The sequence below is a fragment of the Lepisma saccharinum genome, chromosome 6 (genome assembly GCF_977018435.1).
Source record: "Lepisma saccharinum chromosome 6, izLepSacc3.1, whole genome shotgun sequence".
Classification (NCBI taxonomy): domain Eukaryota; kingdom Metazoa; phylum Arthropoda; class Insecta; order Zygentoma; family Lepismatidae; genus Lepisma; species Lepisma saccharinum.
The window spans coordinates 70,884,752-70,912,617 of NC_139234.1; the positions used below are offsets into that span (position 1 = coordinate 70,884,752).

General features: G+C 36.9%; 1 protein-coding gene across 1 annotated transcript; it reads left to right on the forward strand.

The window, feature by feature from the left end:
- The first annotated feature begins 662 nt into the window (after nucleotides 1-662).
- Nucleotides 663-27,866, forward strand: LOC145989449 (uncharacterized). The gene is made up of 4 exons (XM_083124793.1): nucleotides 663-708; nucleotides 18,817-19,471; nucleotides 22,380-22,469; nucleotides 26,458-27,866. The coding sequence occupies exons 2-4, from the start codon at nucleotides 18,996-18,998 to the stop codon at nucleotides 27,515-27,517; spliced, it is 1,626 nt and encodes a 541-aa protein (XP_082980919.1). The 5' UTR covers nucleotides 663-708; nucleotides 18,817-18,995; the 3' UTR covers nucleotides 27,518-27,866.

Consider the following 27,866-nt stretch of genomic DNA (forward strand, 5'->3'; position numbering starts at 1 on the left):
ATACTGATCTTCTACCCCGAGTTAAAATGAAACTTAATTCCCAATGGGAAGCTCGGGCACTTAATCAAATTGCAAATACGACCTCTTATAAATGGTACGCAGAAAAAGTAGTCAGTCGACCCTGGTTTCATAAACTGAAACTTCCTCGTGAAGTGATAACTTTCACACTTCGCCTACGAACGGGACACGTTTGCACAAACGAACACCTAGCAAGACTGCATCAAAATCCCTCCTCTGCTTGTGATTGCGGAGAAAACAAACAAACGCCAGTTCATCTCTTCTTCCATTGCCTGTTAAGAAGCAAATACAGACACGCTCTTTTTAACAGTTTATACAGAGCCAAGATACCATTTCCCATATCCATACCATCCCTAGTATTGTTTCCTTCACCGCGTACGATGTGGATATTATATAGTTTTGCCAGACAGAATGGTATTCAATTTTGAAATTTGTGTGTATGTTCAAGCTTCTGATCAGTGCTAAAATACAGCGAAGTGTAATATTACAATATCTTTACGACCACAACTTACTATGACTTCGATTGATACTTCCGCTCACAAGTGTACTACATCGCAGACCTTTGACCAAAACTGCCATATACCCGGCGATAAGGGTCACGAAGAAGAAGAAGAAGCGGTAAGTTAGACCCAGTAAATACAGTAGTAGTCTGTGGTCGGAAAGTGATATATATTTGTAAGGTTGTGTAAGGTACGTTTCACATCTTATTTTCGCCGAAAAATAAGACTTTTTGAAGTACTGACAAGTACTAATAGTACTAGTTGCTTTCAGGAAGCTTCAGCATACTTTTTCGAATTCTAACTAGTGGTAATGGCTTTCACTTGAAAGAAAAGGGTAACACTTTACTATACCAGAGACGGATTTCTTCAAATTTACAGGAGAAAGTACTTACGCAAATCATTTTCTGTAGCGTTGTTCATGTTCGGTAATGTAGTTTTGATCCATTTTAATGCGAATGCATGTGGTTTTCTACGAAAATCTCTTTCCGACGCGCTATACTGCTGCCGCCGCCATTTGCTTTCTGCATGAGAGCAAAATGTTTCATGTGTTTGATGACGTAAACGCCGTAGTCAGTGTTTCAACCCACGCAGTCTTTTTGCTATTAGATGGCGTGTCGTTCTCCATATATGCTAAATTGAATTAAAGGAGTGCTAATGGAACCTAACCTAACCTAGTAGGCATACCTCGTCCCCGTGATGGTTCGTGGGGTTACCCGTGGATGGTTTTTGGGGCTAACGTCAATGGTTTAAAATTACTCTTTGTCAAAAATTGAACTTTTTTCGTGAAAAAATTTCGTGGTTTTAATTTTTTTTTTTTTAATTTAAGTATTTTTCGGTGAACAAGGTTGCAACACTGCATGCACACTCCAAATCGACAAAACACTGAAACACTGCCAGGGTCGGGTACCCTATTCTACACCCTCGAATTTTGAAATTTTTTTTTTTCATTATGAACATTATTTGATCCTATTTGTGAATAAAAAAAAAATGGAGCGCGGAAAGAAGTATTTATGACTGTACAGCTGTTTAAAGTTGAAATTTTGTCGTTTGAAATGGTTCGCAATTATTTCCAATTTCTAGATCGTGATACTAAAACGACACCAAATTTTAACTATCGATCTCAACCTAACTGAACTAACCTATCCACGCGCCAATGGTTCGTGGGGCAGCAGACCATCTCCCTGTAAGTCAAGTACAATGTCCCGTATGTCTCGTCGAACAAATTCCTCTATGTCCTTCATCCGTTGAACGTGTGTCAATCTCATATTTAGTCCTTTTGTCTTAATTCAATGTCACACAAATCAATTCCAATGTCTAAAGTCGCACAAAACAATTGCAATGTCTCAAATATCCAATCCGCCAATAAATTATATAAATAATATATTGAAATCGCAAATTATCCCATTGCACAAGTCATTCATAAGAAGAAAAAGAAAATGTTCAGACGTGCGCCTGTGACATGAATCCAAGATGTGCCATGATCAAATCCCTGCAAAACCGTTTCGACGTTACATAAGGAATCTAAATATTGAAAAACGTAAGTTTCCTAGCACGTAGATCTAAAAAAATTACTTTTCGCGCTATTTAGAAACATCGTTTCTTATGAAGAACTAATTTTCGTAACCAGAATATTTGAAATGTGCGAAAAATCGAGGGTGTAGAAAAGGGTACCCGAGCCCACTGGCACAACGTGCGATGAACGGGTAATCTATCACCATATTGTGTGGAAATAAGGAAGAACAGTAAGTACTCATTAATGTAAGAAATAGACATTATTTTCGTTAGAAATTCACTATTTCACCTAAATAAATGTTCCACAATGCAGAATAGTACGTTAGCAATGTAAAAAAGTGCAAAATAAATCATTGACAGGTGTCTCTGGTATAGTAAAGTAGTACCATTATTTCTTGTTCTGCAGCATCTATGGTGAAGTTTTCAGTTTCCGCGAAAGAAAATACCTCGAAGAACTTCGACAATGCTGCAGAAACTGATTTCAGTAAGTAGTTTCTCCTGTAAATTTGAAGAAATCCGTTCAGGCTATATTGCATATTTACCCAATATATTTATGAAACCCAAAACAGTCTCGTCAGTAACTCTGATCATTGTTCTTGTTCCTTTTTTTGGCCAGATAAATACATTTCTAGCTCATAAGAAATTTCCGTTGGTCAGCAGACTGTGGTATGACCAGTAGATCCTGATTGAGCTTTTGGTAAAATTTTGATATCTGCAAAACGTTTTCTTCAATTTGGTAAAAATGTCAAAGCCGGGAAACTTATTTCTTCAAATTTACAGGAGAAAGTACTTAAGGAATTGAGTTTCTGTGGAGTTTTGGAAGCTCGTAGAAGTGTTTTCTCGCATTTTTCAATGTATTTGGCCGCTAATTCATGTATTTTTCTATAATAATGTCCGTCCGATGCACGAAAGCTGTTGCTTGCATTTCCATCCATGTACTTGAACCGGATGTTATGAGCATCTAATGACGTAATCCCCAGTAAGTGTTTCCAAACACACAGATTTTCACCATATTGCCCAACCTAAAGCAACCTAACCTAACCTTAACCATGATGGTGCGTGGGGATATTGTGAATGGTTTTTGGAGCTATTTGTATGGTTTTTGGGGCTATTTGTGGATGGTTATACAATCCAGAATGGTTTTTGGGGCTATTCGTGGATGGTCATATGATCCCTAATGGTTTTTGGGGCTATGTGGGAATTTTTCTGTTAAGAAGGTTGAAACACAGCATATCGACAACGCTAGACAAGATTTGCCTGCAATTTTGAGTGTTCAGGAAGCGATAAAAGAACGAACAATAATTACTCTATATGTCGACAATAGATACTAATTTTGTTTAAAAAAAGTGAAATCCCTTGTTAAACGATCTTTCACAATGCAGAATAGGTAGTACGAATTTCAACAATTACAGAATAAACTAGTTACAGACGTTTTCCGGCTTTGAAAGTTTTACTGAACATGACAATTTTAACTATGTTTGCCTAACCTAACCCGAACCTAACCTAACCTTGCCATGCATGGTTCGTGGGGTTATTTATGACTGGTTTGTGGGGCTATCCGTGCATGATTTTTGGGGCTACGTGCATGGTTCGTGGGGTTTTCGAACCCGGAAAAAAATACAAAATCAGTAACACAAAATAGGTATTTTTGGGTGAATAAAGTTGGAAACACTGCACACCCACTGGTTATAGACAACGCTAGTCAAGATTTGCCTGCCATATTCTGTATAACGGAACCAAAAAACGAATGAACAATAATTACTCGATATGTGGAAAATTGAAATTATTCTCATGAAAAAAACGAAATCCTTAGCAATGCAAAATATAGGAATTTCAGACGTTTGGTGGATACTGAAATTTTTAAAAGCTTTTTAACCTTAGAACACTGCCGTGTTCCAATATTACAGTGTAACGAGTGCTACGTAAGTTTTACGTACATGAAGGAATCTATTTTCAAAACAACCTCTACATCATGAAAACAAAATGACGATTCTTTGTAAACATTATTTTGTTTATTTTCCTTATATTGGAGTTTTATTCTTCATTTTAAAATGTATAAACATGGTTTTATTGAACAGAATATTTTAAGAGAATGTCTTGATTGAGAAGCCTGTACGTAGATTAAGAATGAAGGCGAAAAATTCAAACAATAATAATATTCATAATGCTGTAAATAAAGAACAAATGTAATTTTAAAGTCTTACAAGAAAATAGTGCATCGTTATGAACTTCTGTTTTCAAAATCTAACTATCCAAATCGAATTTACAAATGTAAAAGATTTATCTTCTTTTACTACAGCTACGTAAAATTTACGTACAGTGCACAACATAACAAACCAAATTAAGACGATCACACCCTCCTTACCACAGTGCTGCCTTATGTCTGACAGACTGCTTGAGGCACTGCTAGGTGGAGGTGTGTGTAGGTGAGAGGTGAAAGGTAGGGAAGGGAATTAAGGCTCCTTCATACATTGACGAAAATGCGCAGTGCAGACGTTCAGTTTTGAACAGATTTTTCAGTTACGAGCAAAGATAGGACCTCGGGGTTTGTTTTCTATCCTTCAGAAAATATGGCTGCGTAATTCCTACAAAGCAGAAATTTAAAAAAAGACACTGCTTAATAAGTAAATTGGGCATAAAAATGGGAAAAACCGTAATTTTCACATGCAATTATCTCGTTAACCACACAAGCTTATGGAAAACTGTTTTGTTGGGGTCATGCAATGTTCATTGTACTTGACATTAACATCATCACTCTAGAAGTCAGTTTTCCTATTTTGATACTGTTCGAGGAAAACTAAACCCTTGCAATACGTAAAAGTGTCCCTGCACTGTAGCGACATCTTGTGCAGATAGTTAGAAGCGTTCTAAACCCCACCCACAGTAGAACGCGGAGGGATACAACAAAATAGCTTGTGAAGACAAAACACGATCGCAAGAGACAGGGAAGTGTGCATGCGTCAACTGGACGTGTTCAATTGCAAAATATGGGTGATGGCAGCAAGTGTGTTTGGCGTAGGATGTGGGCTCCGACAAAATCGTCTGCTGCAGAAACAACAATGAAGTTTCAAGCGCTACAAAATCGCTGGCAAAATAACTACACAGACGTTCACGTATTGTGGAAGGGTTAAGAATGAAATATAAATAAAACCTATCTGTTTACTACATCATCAAATAAGGAAGTGTTTATCGCTTTCCAGTAGATGTTTACATTGTACGTACGTAAACCAGTAACGTTATTGTGAGTAATTCAATTAAACCTGTCTCCTTGGCAAATATTACGCTATAATAAGTAGAACAAGTTTGCTGGGGGTCCGGACCCCCCCAAAAGGGTTATGAAGTACTAAAATTAAATAACGTAAATATACTCCTTTAGCAATTTTTGCATATTCGATGGATAATTTCCTCTGAACGCATATTGGAGGGAAGGATTATAGCTATAAATGTAATACGGCTTTGAAGTATAGCACCCGAAATACTTATCAAGTACTACTATTTTAACTCTGAATATATTGGAAGGCAATGATGAGGATCGACATCATACGGCTTTGAAAGACAAAGGATTTATTTAGGGCATCTGGACCCCCTCCCCCAAACGAAAAGATTACCAAGTAATAAAATAATAACAATACTCGTTTAGCATTAGTGAACTTATTGGAAGGCAAGGATTATATTGGGATTTGAATGATATTACAAAGAAGGTTTATGCATACTACAACTCATAACAATATGTATACAATATTAATCAGAAACTTCACTGTATCTAACATTTATTTCGTTGTGCAATTATCGAAATTAAGTGTCCCTTTTCTGTCAACACCTGCGCATGCCATCAAGACGAAGAAAGTAGCTTTCTGGAAATTTGATGAAGAGCTTAACGCCAATATCGTGAACACCACACATAATTACTATTACCAAGTGTAGGGTAATAGTAATTATTACATGGAGAAGGTACTGTATCTTGTGTCTGTGGACACAGAAAGGTGTTAAAATAGAATACATCCAGAGAGATGATCAATTCTGGAAGAAGAATATGGAAATGAAGCTACAACAATTCTATGTTGAGTGTCTACTACCAGAACTTGTCTATCCACGGCACACATGCTCAATGCAGATCCGAAATCCCACAAGAATAATCCAAGCCCAAAACAGAAGAAAGGCGAAGACGTCAGATGGGAAGAAAAAAATCACCGGCAAACTGATCAAGAAGGAGAATCTTTCTAAACGAGGTAACCTTTGTATGTAACGTATGCACTGTTTGTGGCATAGTTGGAAGTAGTTATTTCTGGGAGGCCTACACATAACGTACAGCTACAGATTTCACTTTTGTAAGTATTTAGAGGCTACATTCTTCATGAATTTGATCTTATTTATGTATTTCAGTGCACAGGAGGCGTTTTGTATAGCAGCAGAGAATATGTTTACCTTTGAGACTGATTTTGTCATATAAATTGTTTGCAAAGTATTATTATCTTATGTAACGTAATGTACAGAAACACAGGGCGCTTTTCATTTATTGGGAGAGTTTCGTTGTCATGTATTTGTTCTTATTGTATTACATAGTGTATCTACGTACACTGCTGTTCATGAATTTTTAAGAAGCTCATTGTTTGTGTCCGTGTATAAATTTTTGTAGCCCAGTAATTTTTTACCTGTTTGTCAGAATTTTTTTCATTTCTTGTTATTTGTACTTCAAATAAGCAAAAATTGGAATAGTATACAGTGTGGACCAGACTCAATTGGAACATTAGTAACCAATAAATCCAACAGCACAAGGAAAAATTGGAAAGTACATTTTGTTGTCGATGATGGCTGCATCATACGGTATGCTGTGAACGAGGTTGATCACTGGATTGGCCGTCGAGGGCCTGTGGAGTGGCCAGCCCGATCACCCGACATCAACCCACCATACTTTTTCCTTTGGGGTTACCTCAAACACAAGTTGTACGCTAATCCCATTGACAGTGAGCAACATATGCATGAGGTGATTGTTCAGGAGTAAGGTGTGTGAAAATGTTGCTTTGCATCTACAAGCCTTTGTTGACTTAGATGGTGCCCAGGTCGACCACTATCTTAAAAATCAATGACTTATGTGTGTGTGATTCCATTTTTGTAACAATTTTGTAGCCATTGGAATTGTTAACATTTGTCAATAAAAATAAAATAAAGAAAAAATAAAATTAACATCTAATTTGAATTTTAAATTTGAATTTAAAATTTTGGGTGCGTCAGCACTTAGGCTATTTTGCACCCGTCACATTATACAGGGGCCAGCCCCTTATTATTACAAATGACAACTCTAACGTTGCATGACTAAAAATCTTCTGACTTCTGTTAAAAGCTGAGGCTCTAAACGGGCACTCAGCACACAGGACAACACACACAAAATTATACTGGCCATAGTGCCAGTCGCCAGAGCCTCGTTAGTTTACAGTCCAGAGTGTACTATGCAGAAGTGAGGTTGACTTTTGGACCCCTTCATGGAAGGTACCCCTTACACCCCAACATCTAATCAAAAGCTGCCTAATTGAGTCTGGCCCACCCGGTATATCTACATAAGAAACTGTTACTTACGCAAGTAAATTAAATGTACCTTGAGAAAAAACAGTCTACTCTGTTCCCTGAGGTATAGATGGCAATGTCTGTTCTCATCATCCCATTCATTACTCTTCACCACGAAATAAACTTTATCTGCAGAAAATAATACAGAAAGACTACTAATTCAGTAACGCACAACTTTGCTCTTCCAGTGTGAGCGTTGTTCGTTGTAAAAGCAAAGTTGTAAAACTACAATTTTAGCATACGTGTAGTTAATTGTACATGATCAGAATGATATCTTATGGAACACTGTCCATTCAATGAACCTGTTGTGATCACTGACTGGGCAAACTGAAGAAATGTTTAATTCATGCTCTGTTTTAAACTAACTAGTGTCACATCCAGTTAAAATATAAACAGTTCATATTATTAGATTACTATTGTTAATAAATGTTATAATAAAAACAATGTATTGCCGGCCCCTGTGGCACAGTGGTTAGCACATCGCGCTACGATGCCAGGGGTCCCGGGTTCGAATCCTGGCCTGGGCATGGTTGTATGTGAGTGTTCATTCATCATATCATCACTCATCACCATCTTCGCAAATTAGCCAAAAGTGGCACAAAAGGCGAAGTAAAATAAAGCAAATCAATCAAAAAACAATGTATTGTTATTATTACTATAAATACTAAAATCTAAACAAACTTGGAACACCTCGCGACAAAATTCTGTGTAAGCCAATTATAGTTACAAAAATCGTAATTTCTATTTAGGAACTGTAGGTACAAAATAGGAACAGTTATCGGTTTTCCTTTCATTGCTCTTTATGAAATAAGATACTTTTCATCACATAGAGTAATAAAGAGTAAAAAGCAACGTGCGACAATTAAGGGTCCGGGAGGATGCATGGTCAAAGGCCCAAAATTGAAATTTTAAGAAAATATGCAAAATTTCCAAATGCCATATATTTTTTTTCTTTTCCAATTTGGGGCACATGCATTGCATATCCTCAAAGTATGGTCTTTTGTTATGCTTCCCTCCAAATTTGATCATCCAGCATCCATGGGGCTGATGCTAGAAGCAAAAATCTGCAAATTGTTCTATAAACTGTCAACATTGTCTCTCCTACACATTGTTATTTTTTTAGCCAAGAAGTATGTCTGTTTTCAATGAAACTTTTACATGGTTGTAGGAATGTACCACTGCTACATACTACATTTTTCATTCACTTTGATGTATTGTGGGGCCCAGGAGCGTGCATGTGCCAATTTTTAAAATTTTAATTTTCATCTTCCTTCAACACTCATTATTGTGAGGCACAATGTATAAATTTTACCTCCGCTAAAAGTCCTGTCTTTAGGAAAGAAAACAAAACTGATTTCATCTTTTTATCACAATTAGTTCTCGAGCTACGATTTTTTTTGTACTTTGCTGCAAAGTTGAAAAGTGCCTGCTTGAAAAGGCTCTGTCCACAGACGTTTTCCATACATCCGAAGCTCTGTCCCGTAAGGGTTAACTGCATTATATGTAGTAGTTATGCTGTCTAATGTGTTTCTGTTTGTCTTGTGTAGTATCGGTGGTGTGTATGTATGTGTCTTGTGTTGTAGTTGTGCTGTCTAGTATGTTTGTGTAGTAGTTGTGCTATATAGTATGTTTGTTTTGTCTTGCGTAGTAGTTGTGGTCTAATTTGTTTGTGTTTGTCTTGTGTAGTAGTTGTGGTGTGTTGTTTGTTTATGTTTATATTGTGTAGTAGTTGTGGTGTGTTTGTGTTTATATTGTGTTATAGTTGTAATGTGTTTGTGTGTGTGTCTTGTGTAGTAGTTGTGCTGTCTAATGTGCTTGTGTTCGTCTTGTGTAGTAAATGTGCTGTCTAATATGTTTGTGTTTGTCTTATGTAGTAGTTCCTCCATTCATATTGGGGGTTAGGCATAGAGCTGACAACTCTGCACTGTAAAAAAAAATGTCAAGAAACAGCAATATAAGGCCATGGATGTTCCCAAGATAAAATATTCTGGAGGTAAAATAGTCCCCCGTTCGGATCTCCGGGTGGGGACTACTTTGGGAGGTCCCTGGACTAAGGATAAGATCTACATTAGGAATAAGGATATTAAATTAGGCACCTGGAATGTTCTGAGCCTTTACCGGCCTGGGGCATTTCAGTGTACAGTTAATGAGATAGTTAAGTATAAATTAGATGTAGTTGCTGTCCAGGAAGTTAGGTGGCCAGGAGAAGGGAATTGTAAAACTAAAAATTATACTTTTTTCTATGGTGGTACTGAAAATCATAATTTTGGAACAAGCTTTTTCATAAATAATAGAATTATCTCGGCTCTTAAAACAGTAGAATTTTTTAATGATAGGATATCATATGCAGTTTTACAGGGTAGGTGGTGTAAAATTATTTTAATAAACATACATGCACCAATGGAAGATAAAGATGATAATACTAAAGATGATTTTTATACAGAGTTAGAACAGGTCTTTGATAAATTTTCTCAGTATGGTATGAAAATTCTGTTAGGTGACTGTAATGCACAGATTGGCAAAGAAGAGACATTTAAACCCACGATTGGTAAAGAAAGTCTTCATGAATTAAGTAATGATAATGGTATAAGATTGATTACTTTTGCAACCTCAAAGAATTTAATTGTGAAAAGTACCACTTTTAAACATAAAGATATCCATAAATATACCTGGTCTTCTCCAGATGGTAAAACTCATAATCAGATAGATCATATTCTCATTGATAGGAGAAGGCATACTAGTATAATTGACGTTCGTACACATAGAGGTGCTAACTGTGCCAGTGACCATCATTTAGTAATTGCTAAATTAAGAGAAAGACTCTCAGTGATAAATCATAAGCAACAAAATCTAAAAATTCTAAAATTTCATACAGGAAAGTTTACTGATGAAAGAATTAAGAAAGATTACCAAATTAAACTGTCAAATAGATTTGATGTTTTGCAGGATTTAAATGATGATGAAAATATAAATGAGACAGACGTAAATAAGAATTGGGAGCACATACGTAATGCAATAGAATCAGCGGCTAAAGAAAGTATAGGATACCATAAACCGAGAAAAAGTAAGCCATGGTTTGATAATGAATGTCATAATCTAATAGAAATAAGAGATCAGGCTAGACTTAGGTGGTTAAATAACTCTGATGATACAAATCTAAACAATTATAATAGAATAAAGCGAGAAGTTAACCGCACGTTTAGAAGTAAAAAAAGAGATTACTTGAAAAGCAAAATTAACGAAATTGAAACAAACAGCAAAAATTAAAATATCAGAGATTTATATAAAGGTGTAAATGAGTTTAGAAAGGGGTGGCAACCTAAAGTAAACTTGATAAAAGATAAAGACGGTGATTTTCTAGCTGACCCAAGGGATATTCTAAATAGATGGAAGAACTACTTTAATGACCTTTTAAATGTCCATGTAGGAGATATATTGGAAGTAAATGAAGTACACACAGCAGAACCTTTAGTTCCAGAACCTAACTTGACTGAAGTTAAATATGCTATTAAAAGGCTAAAGAATAACAAAGCACCTGGCATTGATTTAATACCAGCTGAGTTAATTAGATATGGTGGAAATTCATAAATTAATTTGTTTAATATGGAATAAAGAAGAAATCCCTCAACAGTGGAAAGAATCCATAATTGTTCCTGTGTTTAAAAAAGGTGATAAAATGAACTGCAATAATTACCATGGAATTTCTTTACTCTCAAAAACATATAAAATATTATCTAACATTCTTTTAACAAGACTAACCCCATATGCTAATGAAATTATAGGTGATTATCAATGTGGATTTAAACGTAACAGATCAACTACAGATCAAATTTTTCATATCAGACAGACACTTGAAAAAAAGTGGGAATATAATCAAAATGTCCATCAGCTATTCATTGATTTCAAAAAAGCATATGATTCGGTCAAAAGAGATAAATTATATAATATATTAGTAGAGTTTGGAATACCTAAGTAGCTTGTTAGTATGATAAAAATGTGCACCAGTGAAACAGGAAGTAAAATTTGTGTGGGTATTAATATGTCTGACAAATTTACAATTCATGATGGGTTAAAACAAGGAGATGCATTATCTCCATTGCTCTTTAATTTTGCCTTAGAATATGCTGTTAGGAAGGCAAAAGAAACTAAAGAAGGACTAAAATTAAATGGTGTGACTCAGTTGTTAGCATATGCAGATGATGTAGACTTACTGGGGGATGATGTGAATACAATTAAGAATAATGCTAAAAAAAATTTCAAAACTGCTAAAGAGATAGGTTTGGAAGTTAACAAAGAGAAAACTAAATATATGCTTACAGGCCGAAACCAAGTTTTAGGGAATAATCAAAATCTAATTATTGATAACAATTCGTTTGAACCAGTTTCCAAATTCAAATACTTAGGAGTAATATTAACAAATGAAAATTATATTAAAGAGGAAATAAAAAGTAGCCGTAATTCAGCAAATGCATGTTACTTCTCTCTTTATAAACTTTTGTCTTCTCGTTTAATATCTAAGAAACTAAAAGTTAAAATATACAAAACAGTAATTTTGCCTGTAGTATTATATGGATGTGAAACTTGGTCCCTTACATTGAAAGAGGAACATAAATTGAGAGTATTTGAAAATAAGATCCTTAGGAAAATCTTTGGACCTAAAAGGGATGAGGAGACAGGTGAATGGAGAAGGTTACATAATTTAGAACTACATAATTTGTATTCATGTCCAGATATTATTAGAATGATTAAATCAAGAAGACTTAGGTGGGCAGGCCATGTGGCACGAATGGGAGAGGAAAGAGGAGTTTACAGGATTCTTGTTGGGAAACCTGATGGTAAGAGACCTGTAGGAAGACCAAGATGAAGATGGAGGGACAAGGTTGAGATGGACCTAAAGGAAATCGGTAGGGATGGAAAAGAGTATGTAGAACTTGCTCAAAATAGGGACAGATGGAAGGCCTGTGTTGCTGCAGCCATGAACCTTCGGGTTTAAGAAGGCTAGGGAGTTAGTTAGTTAGTTAGTTAGCTCTTTATGGAAGATTAAAACATTTGATAAATGTTCGAGAATCTTTTGTCATCAAATTACGGTTTTACTATCCATGAAAAATTTGTTACGTGTTAAAAGAACGATAATTCATGTTTGCTTTCTTCGCTCGCCTGCGCGCCAGATGGTCAACTGCTTCACAACAAACAAATTTTTGTCCTTCCACCCTTGCAAGCGATTGTGTAAGTTTCCCCTCAGGTACCCACCCTACCCCACCCCAACTGCTCTCCCGTCAGCCGTGAACAGTAAACAGCGAATGCCTACCTTCAACGATCTCATATGAAGATCTGTTTCCATGTGTAGGTAATCTTTTATACTTTTTTAAAATCATTTCGCTGTTCCTTTAACATAACTTGTGTAGGTTCGTTAGGAACTATTTACTGTGTCGGAGCTCTACGAGGCAGTAGAAGCTGAGACCCAAGGAAACTGTGAAGACTGCCAATCTCGTGACGTACTCTGTTACGTCAGAGATACGTTACAGAGTAAGCCACACAAAAACCAACCCACATGACCCTCCTTTTTTTTCCTTCTTCCTCAGATTCGACTTTCGTGAAATGTATGAAGGTGCCTTAAGGGCACACTACACGTAAATTTTATGTATGGTAGTTTTCTAGGGTTAACCCTGCGTTGGTCGCGTACGGTCTTCCTCTTTTAATCACAATTTTGTTTTGAGTGTTAGTAAGATATTCGAGCCACTAGGGAGAGTTCGTTGAAGCCCCTTGCTGTCTGAGTTCATGCGCGGCTATAGGCGTAACTAGTTTTCACTGAAAATCCGATATGCCATTCCATGCCCGATTAACGAGGAGTACCTTTTTATAATTTTATAGAATTTCAATTTTTATAGTTTTAGAATCTTTATTGTTGAAAGAAAAGATCTAATCTTAATAATTGAGGATTTGATGTTTTAGACCAGTGGTTTCCAACTTCAAAAGGTCCGAGGGCCAAAATTATATCCAGCAGTTGATTGGCGGGCCGCATTTTTTTTGGGGGGGGTGGGGGTGGGGGGCAGGGGATTAAAAATTACAAAAATTGTAAGTACTGAACTGAGAATGTAGTACTTACTTTCGCATGACCTAAAGTTCTAAAATGAGGCATTAAAAACAATGGAATCACAAATCAAAATTGTATAATTACAATTTATTTCACAAAAACCCAATACTTATGGATGAATTGAAAGAAATGAAAAACACACCATACAAATAAGAATCCTTCATAGTAAGTGTTCAATGTGAAAATTGAGGCCGGTCTGCTTCTTTTATTAAAGTTGGAATGTCCACTTGAATTTCTGTATTTGAAAGTCTCAGAAGGTGAAGCAGTGAAGAATCTACCAATCGACTTCTGTAGCTGTTATTGATGAACTTCATTGAAGAAAAAACCCTTTCACAAGTGTATGTGCTGCCGAACATCCATGTCATTCTTTGTCCAAAACTACGAAGGTTTGGAAAGCATTCGTTTGAAAGTAAAAACTCTGGCCCCTTTTCTTGGCTAGTTTGAAGGAACACATCGCCTTGCAAATCACACAATTCAAGTTGGAGAGAAGCTTCTTGTTCTTCGATGTTAACGCCAAGAGAATTGCTAAATAGCTGGATGCTGCTTTAAGTTCTTCAAAATCTTTAATTATATTATATATGAATTAAAAAATGTCCAGTGTTTCTTCATCATCTGCTAGCCACCGACAGCTTGGAAAATGGACCAGTTTATTCCTCTCCAAAGCAACGTTGAAAATCTTCAGTTTATTACGAAACCCATCTATGTTTCCCATTAAATCTGACACCAGCTGGTTTCTTTCCTGCAGTTTCAAGTTCAGTTCGTTCAGATGACCTGTGATATCTGTTATAAACGCCAGTTGTTTAAGGAAGTCCATACTCTGAAACTGTTTCTTCAGTAAAAATAGAACGTATTTTAATAAAAATACATAAAATTAATGTATTTTTCAAACTGGCTTCGCGGGCCGCAAAAAAAGACATCGCGGGCCGCATGCGGCCCGCGGGCCGCCAGTTGGAAACCCCTGTTTTAGACCATTAATTTGGCATATTTCAAAAACCCAGTCTCTGAGACCATGCGCAACCATCGTCGTAACTTTTTGTGCGTGACCAACGAAGGGTTAAGTAAGAATATTATTCTGGATAATTTAGAGCAGAGGTCTAGGTACGTGTGTACACACACACTAACTCGCTCTCTCTTTCTGTCTCTCTCTCACACACACACAGCGATGTCTGTTGAACCATGGAAACTGCAGGTTGTCACCGAGTGCCAATGTGTGCGGTGTTACCACATTCCACGTACATCTTTACTCCGTTGAATATAAAGTTGTATAAAATCGGTGTCAGACTGTGAATTCACAATGATAATGGTTTTTTGAAAACAGATGTAGAGAGGTTCAAAACAAGACCAACTTCATATTTGTAGGACTACCCAATACTAAGAAAATGTTGTTTCACAAAATTGATAAGAACTGTTTTTTGACAAGTTTTAAAAATCTGAAAATTAAGAATTGTTAAAAACCATTCTGCCTGTACCATACTAAACTTGCATCATGATTGGACCCCCCAATTTTTATTTATAGAATTTCAAAGAAAGTGGTCCTTTGCAAAACTAAAAAACGGGACTTTTTATGTTCTCACGACGATATAAAATAGAAGTCACTCTCGAAATAGAAATTGGTTAGCATAAATTAATGCAGAATAGAATAAGCTAAATTTTGATGTCATTATTTTTAGTGTATATCTTCTGGTTAATTTTTAATTGGAATCCAAGCTCGAGTATCAGTAATTTTTAATCACACAGTAAGTCTACTTCTACATGCAATGTTTATGTATAATCTGCATAAAGATTACATTGGCTTATACTCTATGTAGACAATGTAAAGTACACTAAAATCAACTTACAACACTGTTTTGAAAGAAGAGTTCATTTTTTTCAGCAATGTTGGTTCATATCTACATGAAAACACCATGGACATGTACAAATTGCCAATACAAGATGAATTTTACACAAATCTGTTGATAAGTAATTATACTTTCAGTTTTTGCACATGTTATTGTTACCTGCATAATTAGGTACAAGATTTTGTATCGATTCACATTGAGATTTCAAATTGAAAGAACGCATTGGGGCCTCGCTTTCTAATCTCGCCCAGGGACTCGTGTTATGCTATGTGACTGTTTGTTATGTTAATGTGTTCATCATAACAACAACTCAAAATTGTGTTGAAGTTCACAAACGATAATAAGGTGCCAGTATAGAGTAGCATTGTTGACTGCCAGAAAAAATAGCACTGGTTATAACATAGTTTGTACTCCCCTCCCGATAGTCTGATTGTTTGGATACACCAAAGCATGTGTCTTCTCAAGGAATGCAACCTTGAAAACTGATCACAAAGCAACAGCATTAACTATTACACCCTCCTGGATGAGTAGAATCAAACTGTTGGAGAAATATTTTCAACTGAATATGTTAACAAACATGTTAAATAGTTTTTGATTCTATCTTTAGGGCAAGACTGCGCATAATGTTAGAGAAGAAGAGATTGAGTGGGCAGAGCAAAGCAGTACACACTACTACGAAGGCTGGTAACTGTAGTTGCTTACCCCCCCCCCCTTTTTCATGCAATCCAGTTTCCTCTCACATGTTCACTGGTGGAGCCGTTTCACGTCACTACTTGTGCAAAGACTTGTTTTCGTTTACCTGCTCCAGATATAGATGGGACAGGGTACAAAGCAATACAAATTGAATGTTAGTGATACATTACTACCAGTGGAAAATTTATTTAATTTTTAAAATATATATATTTTTAAACATAACCTGAAAAAAAAACAGGTTTTATCTGGTAAAGACCCGAAAAACCTGCCCAGGTTGGTTTTTTTAGAGAAAAAAAAAACAGGCAAAATGCCAACCCTGGTTTGGCAACATAGCATCCCAACAAAAGCACTCCATTCCAACATGTCATGTATTCAGGAAAGTATTTCACCACCTTTGGCTGCTAGCGAACCCCACAAGATAACTAACTCTCTAGCTTTCTTAAACCCGAAGGTTCATGGCTGCAGCAACACAAACCTTCCTCCCTATCCTGGGCAAGATCAATCCAATATTTTCCATCCTTACTAATTTCCTTTAGGTCCATCTCAACGTTACCCCTCCATCTTCATCTTGGCCTTCCTACAGGTCTCTTACCATCAGCTTTCCCAACAAGAATCTTGTAAACTACAAGTTAACACAGGCTGAATTAAATAACCTAATTAGAACTTCCCAAAAAATAATGCCGAATTTTTGACCTTACCTTTGCAACAATTGAATTTCCTGGTGGATGATGTAAAAGTACTACTCCCTACAGACAAAGAATTTTTTTCCATTTTTCGAAACAAAGGGGAACCTGACTCTGTGCCATGACAAAGGCTTTTTGCATTGATGAATATATCACAAAAGACCAAGTACTGGAGACTTTTTATTGATTCCTCCAAGTTCCATTTTAAAGCAGTTTTGCTGCACAAAGGTAATGTTCTAACTTCAATTCCTGTTGTCCATGTAGTTGACATTAAGGAAACTTATGAAAATATGAAAGAAATTCTTTGGTGATGCTGAGTGAAGTCCATGGAATACATTTCAACAAGTGTGTCATAGTTTTCTGGGGAACAGGAAAGCAAAGAACTAGGAAGAACCTGTGGAAAATCTTCTGGCGTCTTATGAGAAGACTGGGTGGGAATTCAACATTCATAGTATTACTTAATTACTTTTTTTCTTAGTGCCTTGCTGTTAGTGGTTTTTACTGTTCAAGGGATCTATTTCAGTAAAGATAGGGTACTTTCTCATTCTTGTCGAGGATTCAGTAACCATTTATTTCAAGACAGCCTGCAGGATTTAATTTGTGTGTGCAGGGGGGATTTGTGGAAAAATAGAGTTATGCTTTTCCCCAGTTAATATAATTATCATAAAGAATCACCAGCACTAAGTAAATTTCATAGATCATTAAACTGTCTTCTATGTTTTCACGCTATAATTTCAAAATTTCAATTGTACTCATTTTTCCCAGATATATTGGGGGGGAGGCAAATGTCCCCCATCCCTGGCTCTTTTTGTGGGCGCTCTTAATATAATTATCAAGTTATGCCCACATTGCTTATGATTAATTGTCATGTAACATGAATTATGCTTGTCTTGAAAATAAGAGAGAATGTATTGCTTATGGGTAACCTGAATTATGCTGTAATTTCGAGTTAAGAGCCAATCTTAGAAAATGATGTGCATATTTGTGCTCAGGAGGTCAATTTCAGTAAGAAACAGCTACTATTCTTTCTGTAAAAGAAAAAAGTGAAAATTTGTAGAACAGTGAGAAACTTGCATCTCACCGCGAGCCGTGGTAGATGTTGCAAATGCTTTGAAACCCAAACCTCACGCAGCACGGCTGCAGCAACAGAAGAGACTCAAACATTCAATTTTTTTTGGACGAAAAGTTTCTTGTCTTTGTGCTTCCAACTGAGAGTGTTGTCTTTCCTTACTTTGATATTAGCCCCAGTTTGCTGCACTTTTTGACTCTTTGCACTGAAGCGTCTAGTTGCTTACACAGTTCAACACCAAGCCATCTAGTTCGTTGATTTGGAGTCAAGTAGTGTATTTGGTGTCTGCACCATTTGCACTATGTTCTGGGTCGGTGTATGTATTGTGTGTGCTAACTAATCAAATGAACGTTTAAAGCAGCAGACAGGCATTTGTTGAATCTTCTAAACTTGAACACCGCTTTCCGTCTGCTTGGTTGAATGTCATTTCCTTGCACCACTGGAATACACCTGCACTACACCGAGTGTCAAAAAATGCAGCAAACTAGATGGGGCTTTGAACACGGAAACAATATTAGCAGTTATTTACAAATGTAAAATTTTGTTATGAATCTTGAAGTTGAAGCAAGAAAGAGGACATGTCAGTAAAAGAGGAAGTCTGGTAACTCTATGCATAATCACTATTTACACATAAATTAGGTTAACTGATTATACATCACCATGTACATGGCATGAGTTTTGAAACTGAATGTTTGTAAACAAATTTAAATACTCATCCATAGATTGATTAATTTCAATTGTGAGGTAAAGAACTTACACAAATTTCTCTCTTCATACTATTATCAATTGCATTATTTTATTGTATGTATTGTCATGTAATTCATGCAGTGTTTGTTTTTACTTACAGTTCTTAAGAATGAGCAATGGATACACAAGACTTGTTCAATGCTTTGGCCTTGTCAGATGAAAATAAGGGATTGCGGAAAATACATGCCTTTCAAGGAAAGTTACCGACACAATTAAAGCTAATATCATAGCTCAGTTGGCTTCCATGGTGGAAAGGTAAAAAGGCTAGAACAGAAAGAAATGGAAGGTTCAAAGATTGGAGATTCAGAAAGTAAAAGTTTTAGAAGTAATAAAAAGGAAGGCTGTGACAATGTGAGTGCAAGCGATGGTGATTCTTTGCTTAGCATTAAAGAAGAACAATCGATGGACGTGGCCAGTAATAAAGTTGACACACTGTTAAATGCAGCAGAAGATAATATTGGAAATATCCCAATAATTCACCATGTAAAGCAAGAAAATAATGAGGACATGCTGTTAAATGCTGAAGAAAATAATACCGCAATTATCCCAGAGTATCTGTGTGAAGCAAGTATGCATGTGAAGCAAGAAGCCAGTGAGGACACAGTGTTGAATGCAGAAGAATATAATACTGCAATTATCCCAATGGATCTTTGTGTAGCTAGCATATATGTGAAGCAAGAAAATTACGAGGACTATGAAACAGAGAATGACGATCAAAGTTACATCTTTTCTGCAGAATCATCAGTAGGCATCAGGTATTTGAACCTATTTATTGAAAATTTTATTTTACATTGGTACTAAAATTAACTAATTTATTAAGGGCCGGTTTTTCAATGTCCAGTTAATCTTTCTGTTAACTATCACCACTCTTAACCAGCACCAGGTTTTTCAGTGTGAAATTAACCAGTAGTTAAATAATCCTCACTTTGGACTTCAAATTAGTATGTTGGCAATCCTGAAGCACGGAAATATAGGGAATCAATCTGCATGCCATCTCTTAGTATAGTTTCAAACTGCATCGATCGGCACACAGCCTGGGGTCTTAAATATAGAACTTCAAGCATGCTGCACTCAAAAGCACATTTTTGCATAGGAAACTATTGGAACAATGGCTGTGTAACCATTCTGTATGAGTACGAAATACATTTAACAGAAGCAAGCACTACAGATTTGGATTTCTTCTAATAAAAGGTCAATCCCATGTAGGTCAATAGGGCACAAGAGTAGATACTTTCTTTTAGAAGAAGCGTGAAGAACTCGAAAGTCGAAACATTAATAATTCCTGTCTGTTGACATAAACACTATTAATGTGTAGATAGTGTGCATGCATTTTGACTACAATCTTTGTACCATCTCTATGCATGTTTGTTGAATGAAAAAAAAAAACAATTTTGTAAGCATACTTTGTATGTCCTAAAAATATGAAGGTACAATACTGTAATATTTTTCTGAGAAGATCATTTAATAATAAAGCACAAATTGAAGGCAACACACGTAATAAATAATTAACAAAAGAAAAAAAATATCTGTGACCAGGACTCGAACTCTTATATAAAATGCAACGTGCTCCGCCAGCTGGTGCTGCTAACCACTGCACCAAATTACTGCTCAGGGATTAGTTCGCCTGGTAGACCAGATATCCTCGTCACAAATTCTCCAACATGACCTCGATAAGCAAATTCTAGCAACCGTGGTGCATATTTCCATGTTTGCATGGACATTGATAAGCTCTGCCAAACAAAACAAGTTTTCCATACCAATTTAACTTTTTTATTAATCATATCCTGTTTAATCTGACAGTGAAGTTGTCGATTGTGGAACTTCGAAAGCTGCAAGAGGCAGCCATGTTGCTTTGCAACTTCCAGTTATATTTGTAACTGCAAGACGAAGTAGTTGTTGAGATAATTGTCATCACACTTCCAGTTATGTGTTAACTTGAACCTTAATTGTACATTGAAAAAAAAAAACAGTCACAACTAAACTAGTACTAAAAAAAAATTAAGTAAGGGTAACTACTCTTATGACCCAAAACTAGTAATAAACATAAGAGTAAATGACGGTTATGGCTCTCTTTCCTTAGGTCTAATGATAATTTAAGTGTTAATGATGACCACAGCTGCTTTAAAGTTTAAAAAGCTGATCTAGAATCAACAAATATTACCACCGATACATACAAATAATAATAATTTGCTCATTGTTGGATAAGAAAATAGTGATAATCCCCCTTTTTTATAGTCTTAAAATTTAGAGACTCCCTCAGAGTAGTAGTAGTAATAAAAAATATAGACATATTTCCCATCAGTTGAAGAAACTTTCCATTTGATAAGACACCTGGTATAATATAATGTTCTTAAGAAGAAACATTTGGAATTGTTTTTGATCATTCACAGTAAGGTTAGAAATCAGCTGATATGCCTACATATTGATATCAACTAATAGTATAAGAAAAATGGAGGGAGGGCAGTCAAATTTAGTCACCAACACCAGGATATTTTTCAGAGTTGCATTACTCTAACAGGTACAAAAATTATGATTATGAAAATGCACAGTTTTAATTGGTTGTGCAGCAATATTGTGTAAGAAAAATGGATTTGTGATAACATGTCTGCTATTTTAACAGCGTGATCATATTGAAAACTTCAGTACAGTGTTATGGTATTTTTACAATATAATTTTTACTGAGAATAACTTCAAACTTTTTAAAGTGATATACACATAACCACACACCCACACACATTTATAGAGAATACTAAATGTTCTTCTGTTATGATAGCAACACAAGACCTACGGTAGGGTAGAAATGTAGGCATGAACCATTGCTGTACAAGCCGGCCCCCATGGCAGAGTGGTTAGCACATTGTGCTCTGATGCCAGGAGTCCCGGATTTGAATCCTGGTCTAGGCATGGATGTTTGTAAGTGTCCATTCGTCAATTTCATCATGTTATCACTCATCCCCATCTTCGCAAATTAGCCAAAAGTGGCACAAAAAGTAAAATAAAATAAAGCAAATCAATCAGTTAATCATTTCTCTACAAACTGAACTAGAGCTGGCTTCGTTTACTATACTGTTTTGCATGTGATACTGGTGACTTGAATGGGATAAGTGAAAATCAGGCAAAACAAGTCTTGTTCTGTAATTCTGTTGGGCAAGCAGTGGTATAGAATACTTCAAACACAAGCATTTCTTGTTTGAGCCTGCATTTCAAAACATTCACTGCTGGATAATATCGGATTGGAAAATGTGATTGTTTCCCTGTATCCAACTAATGTTGGATAGCTACGAGGGGGGGGGATATCAAACTTAGGCATATCTTTGAAGTAGGGGTTCCTATGTTAAAAAGGAAAGCTTCTTAGTGTTGACCAAGCATTAGACACTCTATGTAAATAAAACCAGTATAATTTAATATTTTTATTGTCCATATTTCAGCTAGCACACAGTGATTACCCTTTTTTAAAATTATTTCATGAGAGAAAAGAATCGGAGCATTACATAAGAACAATAGCTTCATTTATCTGATGAGGACAATTTAAAATTCATTATACGGTAATATATATCCTAATTGTGGACTTAAAAAAAATGATTAAAAATTCAAAGGCTTTGTGTGCCTCAGTCTTTTTCTGCAATTAAGCTAGTTAAACATATTTTGTTTGCTTTGTTTCAGGCCAAAAGAATCAATTTCTCCTGTTTCTTCAAATGACACTGAACAAACACATGACTCCTCAGAGTTTCCTGATAAACTTTGGACAGAAATGTAAGTGTTGCATCATTTTTTCTTTTCAAGTTGTAGAAATTAGTGTAACGTCCATGAAATTAAATTGAAAAAAATATCTCATTGTAGTTTTGTGTATGTTTTTGTTTTAGTTACGGCTGTGGCTAAAAAACAAAGTGCATGTGCTACTCATGAAAACATTATAACTGAAGCACATGTTCAGTAACTTGAATAACAAGAAACATGCATTTCATTTTTGTGACCATCATCATAATCATCATTGTTTGCCGTTTCCTGCCTCTGGCTGGGTCGGCATAGAAGTCAAGCCTCTCCATTTGTTCCTGGTCTTCCACTCCTCTCTTTCCATGGTGTTCCAATCTTGCCCTCTCCTCCCTTGGCCTTATTCCCACTCCTTGTGCATGGTAAGCTCTTACTGGTAGTCTTTCTGCATCCATCCTCTTCATGTATCCGAACCATCTCATCTGTGCCTGATCTATCCTGTCCTGAAGCTTCACCACCCCCACTGTGTTGGATCTCCCCATTCCTTATTCTATCCCTTCTAGTCTTCCCCAATATACTCCTTAAAAATTTCATCTCCACTGTCTGCATCTTCCTTTTGTCTCTCTCTGTCATTGTTCAAGTCTGCTCCATACATAATTATTGTCACATAGTATGTGTTATACATTACCTTCTTGCATTTCATAGGTACGTCCATGTTCCATGTTAATCTTCCAACGCTTTGACATATTACCTCCTCATCTCCACTACCCTCAACTCTTCTGTGTCAATCTTTATTCTTGGTTCATTTCTGGCTCTGTTTCTTGTTGTTATTAGCACTTCACCATTTTCTGCACTGAATTTCATTCCTGCTCTTCTGATTTCCTCATTCCAATTATCAAGCTGTCTCTGTACTTCTTCCCTGTGACAAATGAACAAAAGAACATTTGCCTGGTTCAAATTTCGAAGATAGAAAGACATTTTGTTTCTTCTTTCTTGTAATAAGTGCATTTCAAATATTAATTAACATCAGATACCTAAGTACGAGCGATGATCGGAAAAAAAGAATACAAAGCCTGTAAATTCCAGTAGGTATTTAATAGACGAATACAAATGGACTCACATGAAATGGTTTCATACACTATTTCCTCCCCAGTTCAGACATTTATCCCAGCACTTTACAAGGTTCATGATGCCTGTCTCATAGAACTCTGGGTCCTGTTGGAGCCCAACTCTTACGTTCTGGCCTGGTGGCTTGTGGGTGCTTCACCATCCAGCATACTTGCTCAGAGTGATTACCATCTCTTTGCTCCTTTAAAGAAGCATCTCACAGGACTTCAGTTTCACTCGGATGATGATGTTGTCAAGCACGAAGTAAGGGTTTGACTCGGATAACAGGACCCTGAGTTCTATGAGACAGGCATCAAGAATCTTGTGAAGCACTGTGATAAATGCCTAAACCCGGGGAGGAGACTATGTTGAGAAATAGTTGATGAAGTATCCTTTCACGAGCGTCCGTTTGTCTATTAAATACATACTGGAATTTACAGGCTTTGTAGGGCCTCCCTGATGTAGGTGGCAGCGTCATTGCCTTGTAATCAAGGTGTCACGGGTTCAATATCCGGTGGAGGCATACTGGTTCGGATCCCACTTTAAGCTGTAGATCCAGTCCCGATTAAGACTTAAAACACCAACTCAATCAATCAATTACAGGCTTTGTATTCTTTTTTTCCGATCATCCCTCATAGTTGTTAGGGCTTTTGTCTTTTACAAAATTATGAGATAAGTAACAAATAATCAAGTACTTGAGAATATTATTTTTTGAAAAATGCCGTGATTATTATTCAAAATGTGCAAGAATCAGCATTATACAAGGGTCATTCAAGGTTGACCGGGATTTTCGTACGTAAAAAATCGATGAATAGCCGGATCATGATGAAACGTACGGGTGACGTAATGTATTCCTTCGCGAGTATCTAGCGCTCAGCATGACGTATTTCGCGCATGCGCAGCAGTTGCAGCGAACATGGCGGCAAGCAGTGTGTCTGTGGCTGTGGAGCAGCGGTGTGTAATCAAATTTCTCGTGAAGGAGAAAGTGAAACCAGCTGAGATTTTCAGACGATTGCAAGCACAGTATGGTGAACAAACGATGTCGCGGACTAAGAGTGTACGAATGGTGTGAGCAGTTTCGCGAAGGACGGGAGCTGGTGACAAATGAAGCACATGGACACATTCGCCCGACTGCAGTCACACCAGTGAATATCGCACGTGTTGAGCAAATTATTCTTGAGAACCGGCGAGTAACAGTGTGGGATATTGCTGCCGAGGTGAATATCAGTGTCGGGAGTGTTGAGACAATCATTCACGACCACGTACGCTTCCGCAAAATCTGTGCAAGGTGGGTTCCCCGCCAGCTGACATTCGATCAGAATTGGACACACAGGACGGTCTGTGAACAGCTTCTGAATCGGTTTCGAGCAGAAGTTGATGAATTGTTGCAATCCATCATCACGTGTGATGAAACATGGTTGCACATTTCAACCCCAGAGACGAAAAGACGCAGCATGGAGTGACGGCATAAAGGTTCCCCGCCCCCCAAGAAAACCAAAACGCAGCCGTCCGCTGGAAAGATCATGGCAAGTGTCTTCTGGGACATGAAGGGCGTTATCCATGTGGATTTTCTAGACAAAGGGAGCACGATTAATGCCCAGTATTACTCCACATTGTTGAGTGGTGCTGTACGAAAGTCCATTTGCAAGAAAAGACCTGGGATGTTGTCTGGAAATGTCATTCTTCTCCATGACAATGCCCGCCCTCACACGGCCAATGTGACAACAACAACTCTGGCCGACATGCGCTGGGATGTTCTGCCCCATCCCCCCTACAGTCCGGATTTAGCCCCCAGTGGTTATCATTTGTTTGCACCCCTTAAAGACCATCTGGGAGGGAAGAAATTCATGACAGACGAAGCACTGCGGAGCGATGTCCTCCAGTGGCTACGACAACAACCAAGTTCTTTCTACGCCAAAGGAATTTGGGAGCTGCCAGAACGATGGCAACGGTGCCTCGGCGCGAATGGAGAATACTTTGAAAAACTGACATAGTTTGGTGTTTCTTCTGCTACCTATTTCCTCTGCAGATATAAAAGTCCCGGTCAACCTTGAACAACCCTTGTAATAAGGCTGCTTGTCTACGGTTAATTTTAATCTGTGACTCACTTGAAAAACTACTAATTGAACATCTGCCATCATTAACCCTAGCTTACCTGGGGGGGGGGGAGGGGGGCTGCCTCTATAAAAAAAAGCATTAATAAAAAATATATGTTTTTTTGTAAGTTTTAGTGAATTGTTAAATAATGTGTGTGATTATTATGCAGGTTATTATTTTTTATTAATGATGCTAATTTTTGTAATTAATTTAATTCTTTTGAAATTTATTTTACTTGATTTTTATGCCCCTTTTGGCTAATGAAGATGAGGATGAATGGTGATAAGATGGATGAAAGGACAATCGTAAATTTATAGGGACGACAACATGAGCCCCACATAAGATTATACTAGCTGTGAGTCCAGACACCAGAGCCTTGCCAAATACAGTCCAGGATACATTAATAGATAAAGAGAGTCTAACTCTCTTGTTAAATGCAGCTTCAGTTTTCATCTTAACTGGCCTTTTGGTAGGGGTTTTTCATTAAATAAATATTTATTTTCGTAATTGCTAATTTCCAACTTTACCTAAGTAGGGATCGAATAATAAATACTGGTTAAGGGGGAAAAAAGGTCAAGTGAAAGTCATGAAAAAGTCAAGAATTTTGGATTTGATATTTTGGTAGACACCCTGTTGGATTAGAATGGTTGTCACTTTGTAGTCCTTGGCCCTCAAGGGTTGTTGAAGAATAGGTTTTATTTTACTTTAGTACTTAGATCTGTTGTGGTGCCCACAAGTAAGTTTTAAAAGTTATTGCAGAAGTGCACAAATACCTGATATTTAAGTATTGAATAGGCAGTACTGAAAATAAATATTCTTCTTGCAGTGATGTTCGATCTTCCATACTTGAAACAGGAACCGACAAGTGTAAAATATGCGGGAAATGCTTCATCAGGCCGACAATAAAGCAATTAGTACCTCATTTGGCATTCCATAACATCAGGAGGTGTATTTGTAACTTCTGCCGCAAAGGTTTCAATGAGGTTGCCCATGTAAAAGACCATGTGAGAATACATATCGGGAAGGAGCAGTTTGCATGCACAATATGTGGTGCAAAGTTTATCACAAGAAACAATCTCAGGTACCACATAGCACATACACATTCAAATTACGCAAGCCCCTCTGAGCGAGACAAGTACATGGAGTGCGAGGAGTGTGGAAAAACACTGTTACGAAAACACATGAAGAGACATAAGAATGTCCATATCCGTGAAGAACTTTACAAATGTGATCACTGTGGTAAGGTATTTGTGGGCAAATATACCTTACAACGTCACATTGAAACTCACATGGACCTATCTTATGCCTGTGGTGTATGTGGCAAGGGATTCAAAAATAGGCTGAGTTTGAAGAGTCACATGGTACGCCACCAAGAAGTGTTTCATTGCAAGACATGTGGTGCTACGTTAGACAGCTTTGATTCCTTTCAACAGCATGAAAGGCAACACAAAGAGAGGCATGTTTGCAAGATCTGTGGTATACAAGTAACACGCAGGCGTACATTGGCACTTCACATGATGGTGCACAGTGGAGAAAAAACAATCACTTGTGACATTTGTGGAAAAACGTTTGCTCGTAGACAATATTTGGAAAAACATAAGAAAGTTCATTTAGGAATTTCTAAATTAGAATGTAAGATCTGTGGTATACAAGTAACTCGCAAAGATACATTAGCACTTCACATGAAGTTGCACAGTGGTGAAAAATCAATCGTTTGTGACATTTGTGGAAAAACGTTTGCTCGTAAACAATATTTGGAAAAACATAAGAAACTTCATTTAGGGATTTATAAATTAGAATGTAAGTTTTGTAAAAAGAAATTTTCTCAAAATTGGAATCTTCGTAAGCACACTAAATCTTGCCACAAAGACATTGTGAACATCTGAGGTTTGTCTATTCATATTCGTGGAAGTTAGTTTTGTTGCATTGATATCTGTTATTAATCTGAAGGGTAAAGGCAGCCAGGGGTATGGTGCTGATCACATCACCCCCACATGCAGCTGTGATCAAGAAAGTATGGGGCCTGACTCCACACCCACTATATGCCTTCATAGCATGCTGCAAAGTGCAGGGGAGCACTTTACTTTTTTTGTTTACTTTACTTATTTCTCTTGTGAGAAATAATTCTACAATGCAAGCAATGCGTACATACAAGAAAAATTTGTATCTGTTTCTGAAATAAGACAACTGAATCTACTGTGTTTGTATATATTTACATCCTTTATAAACAAGTAT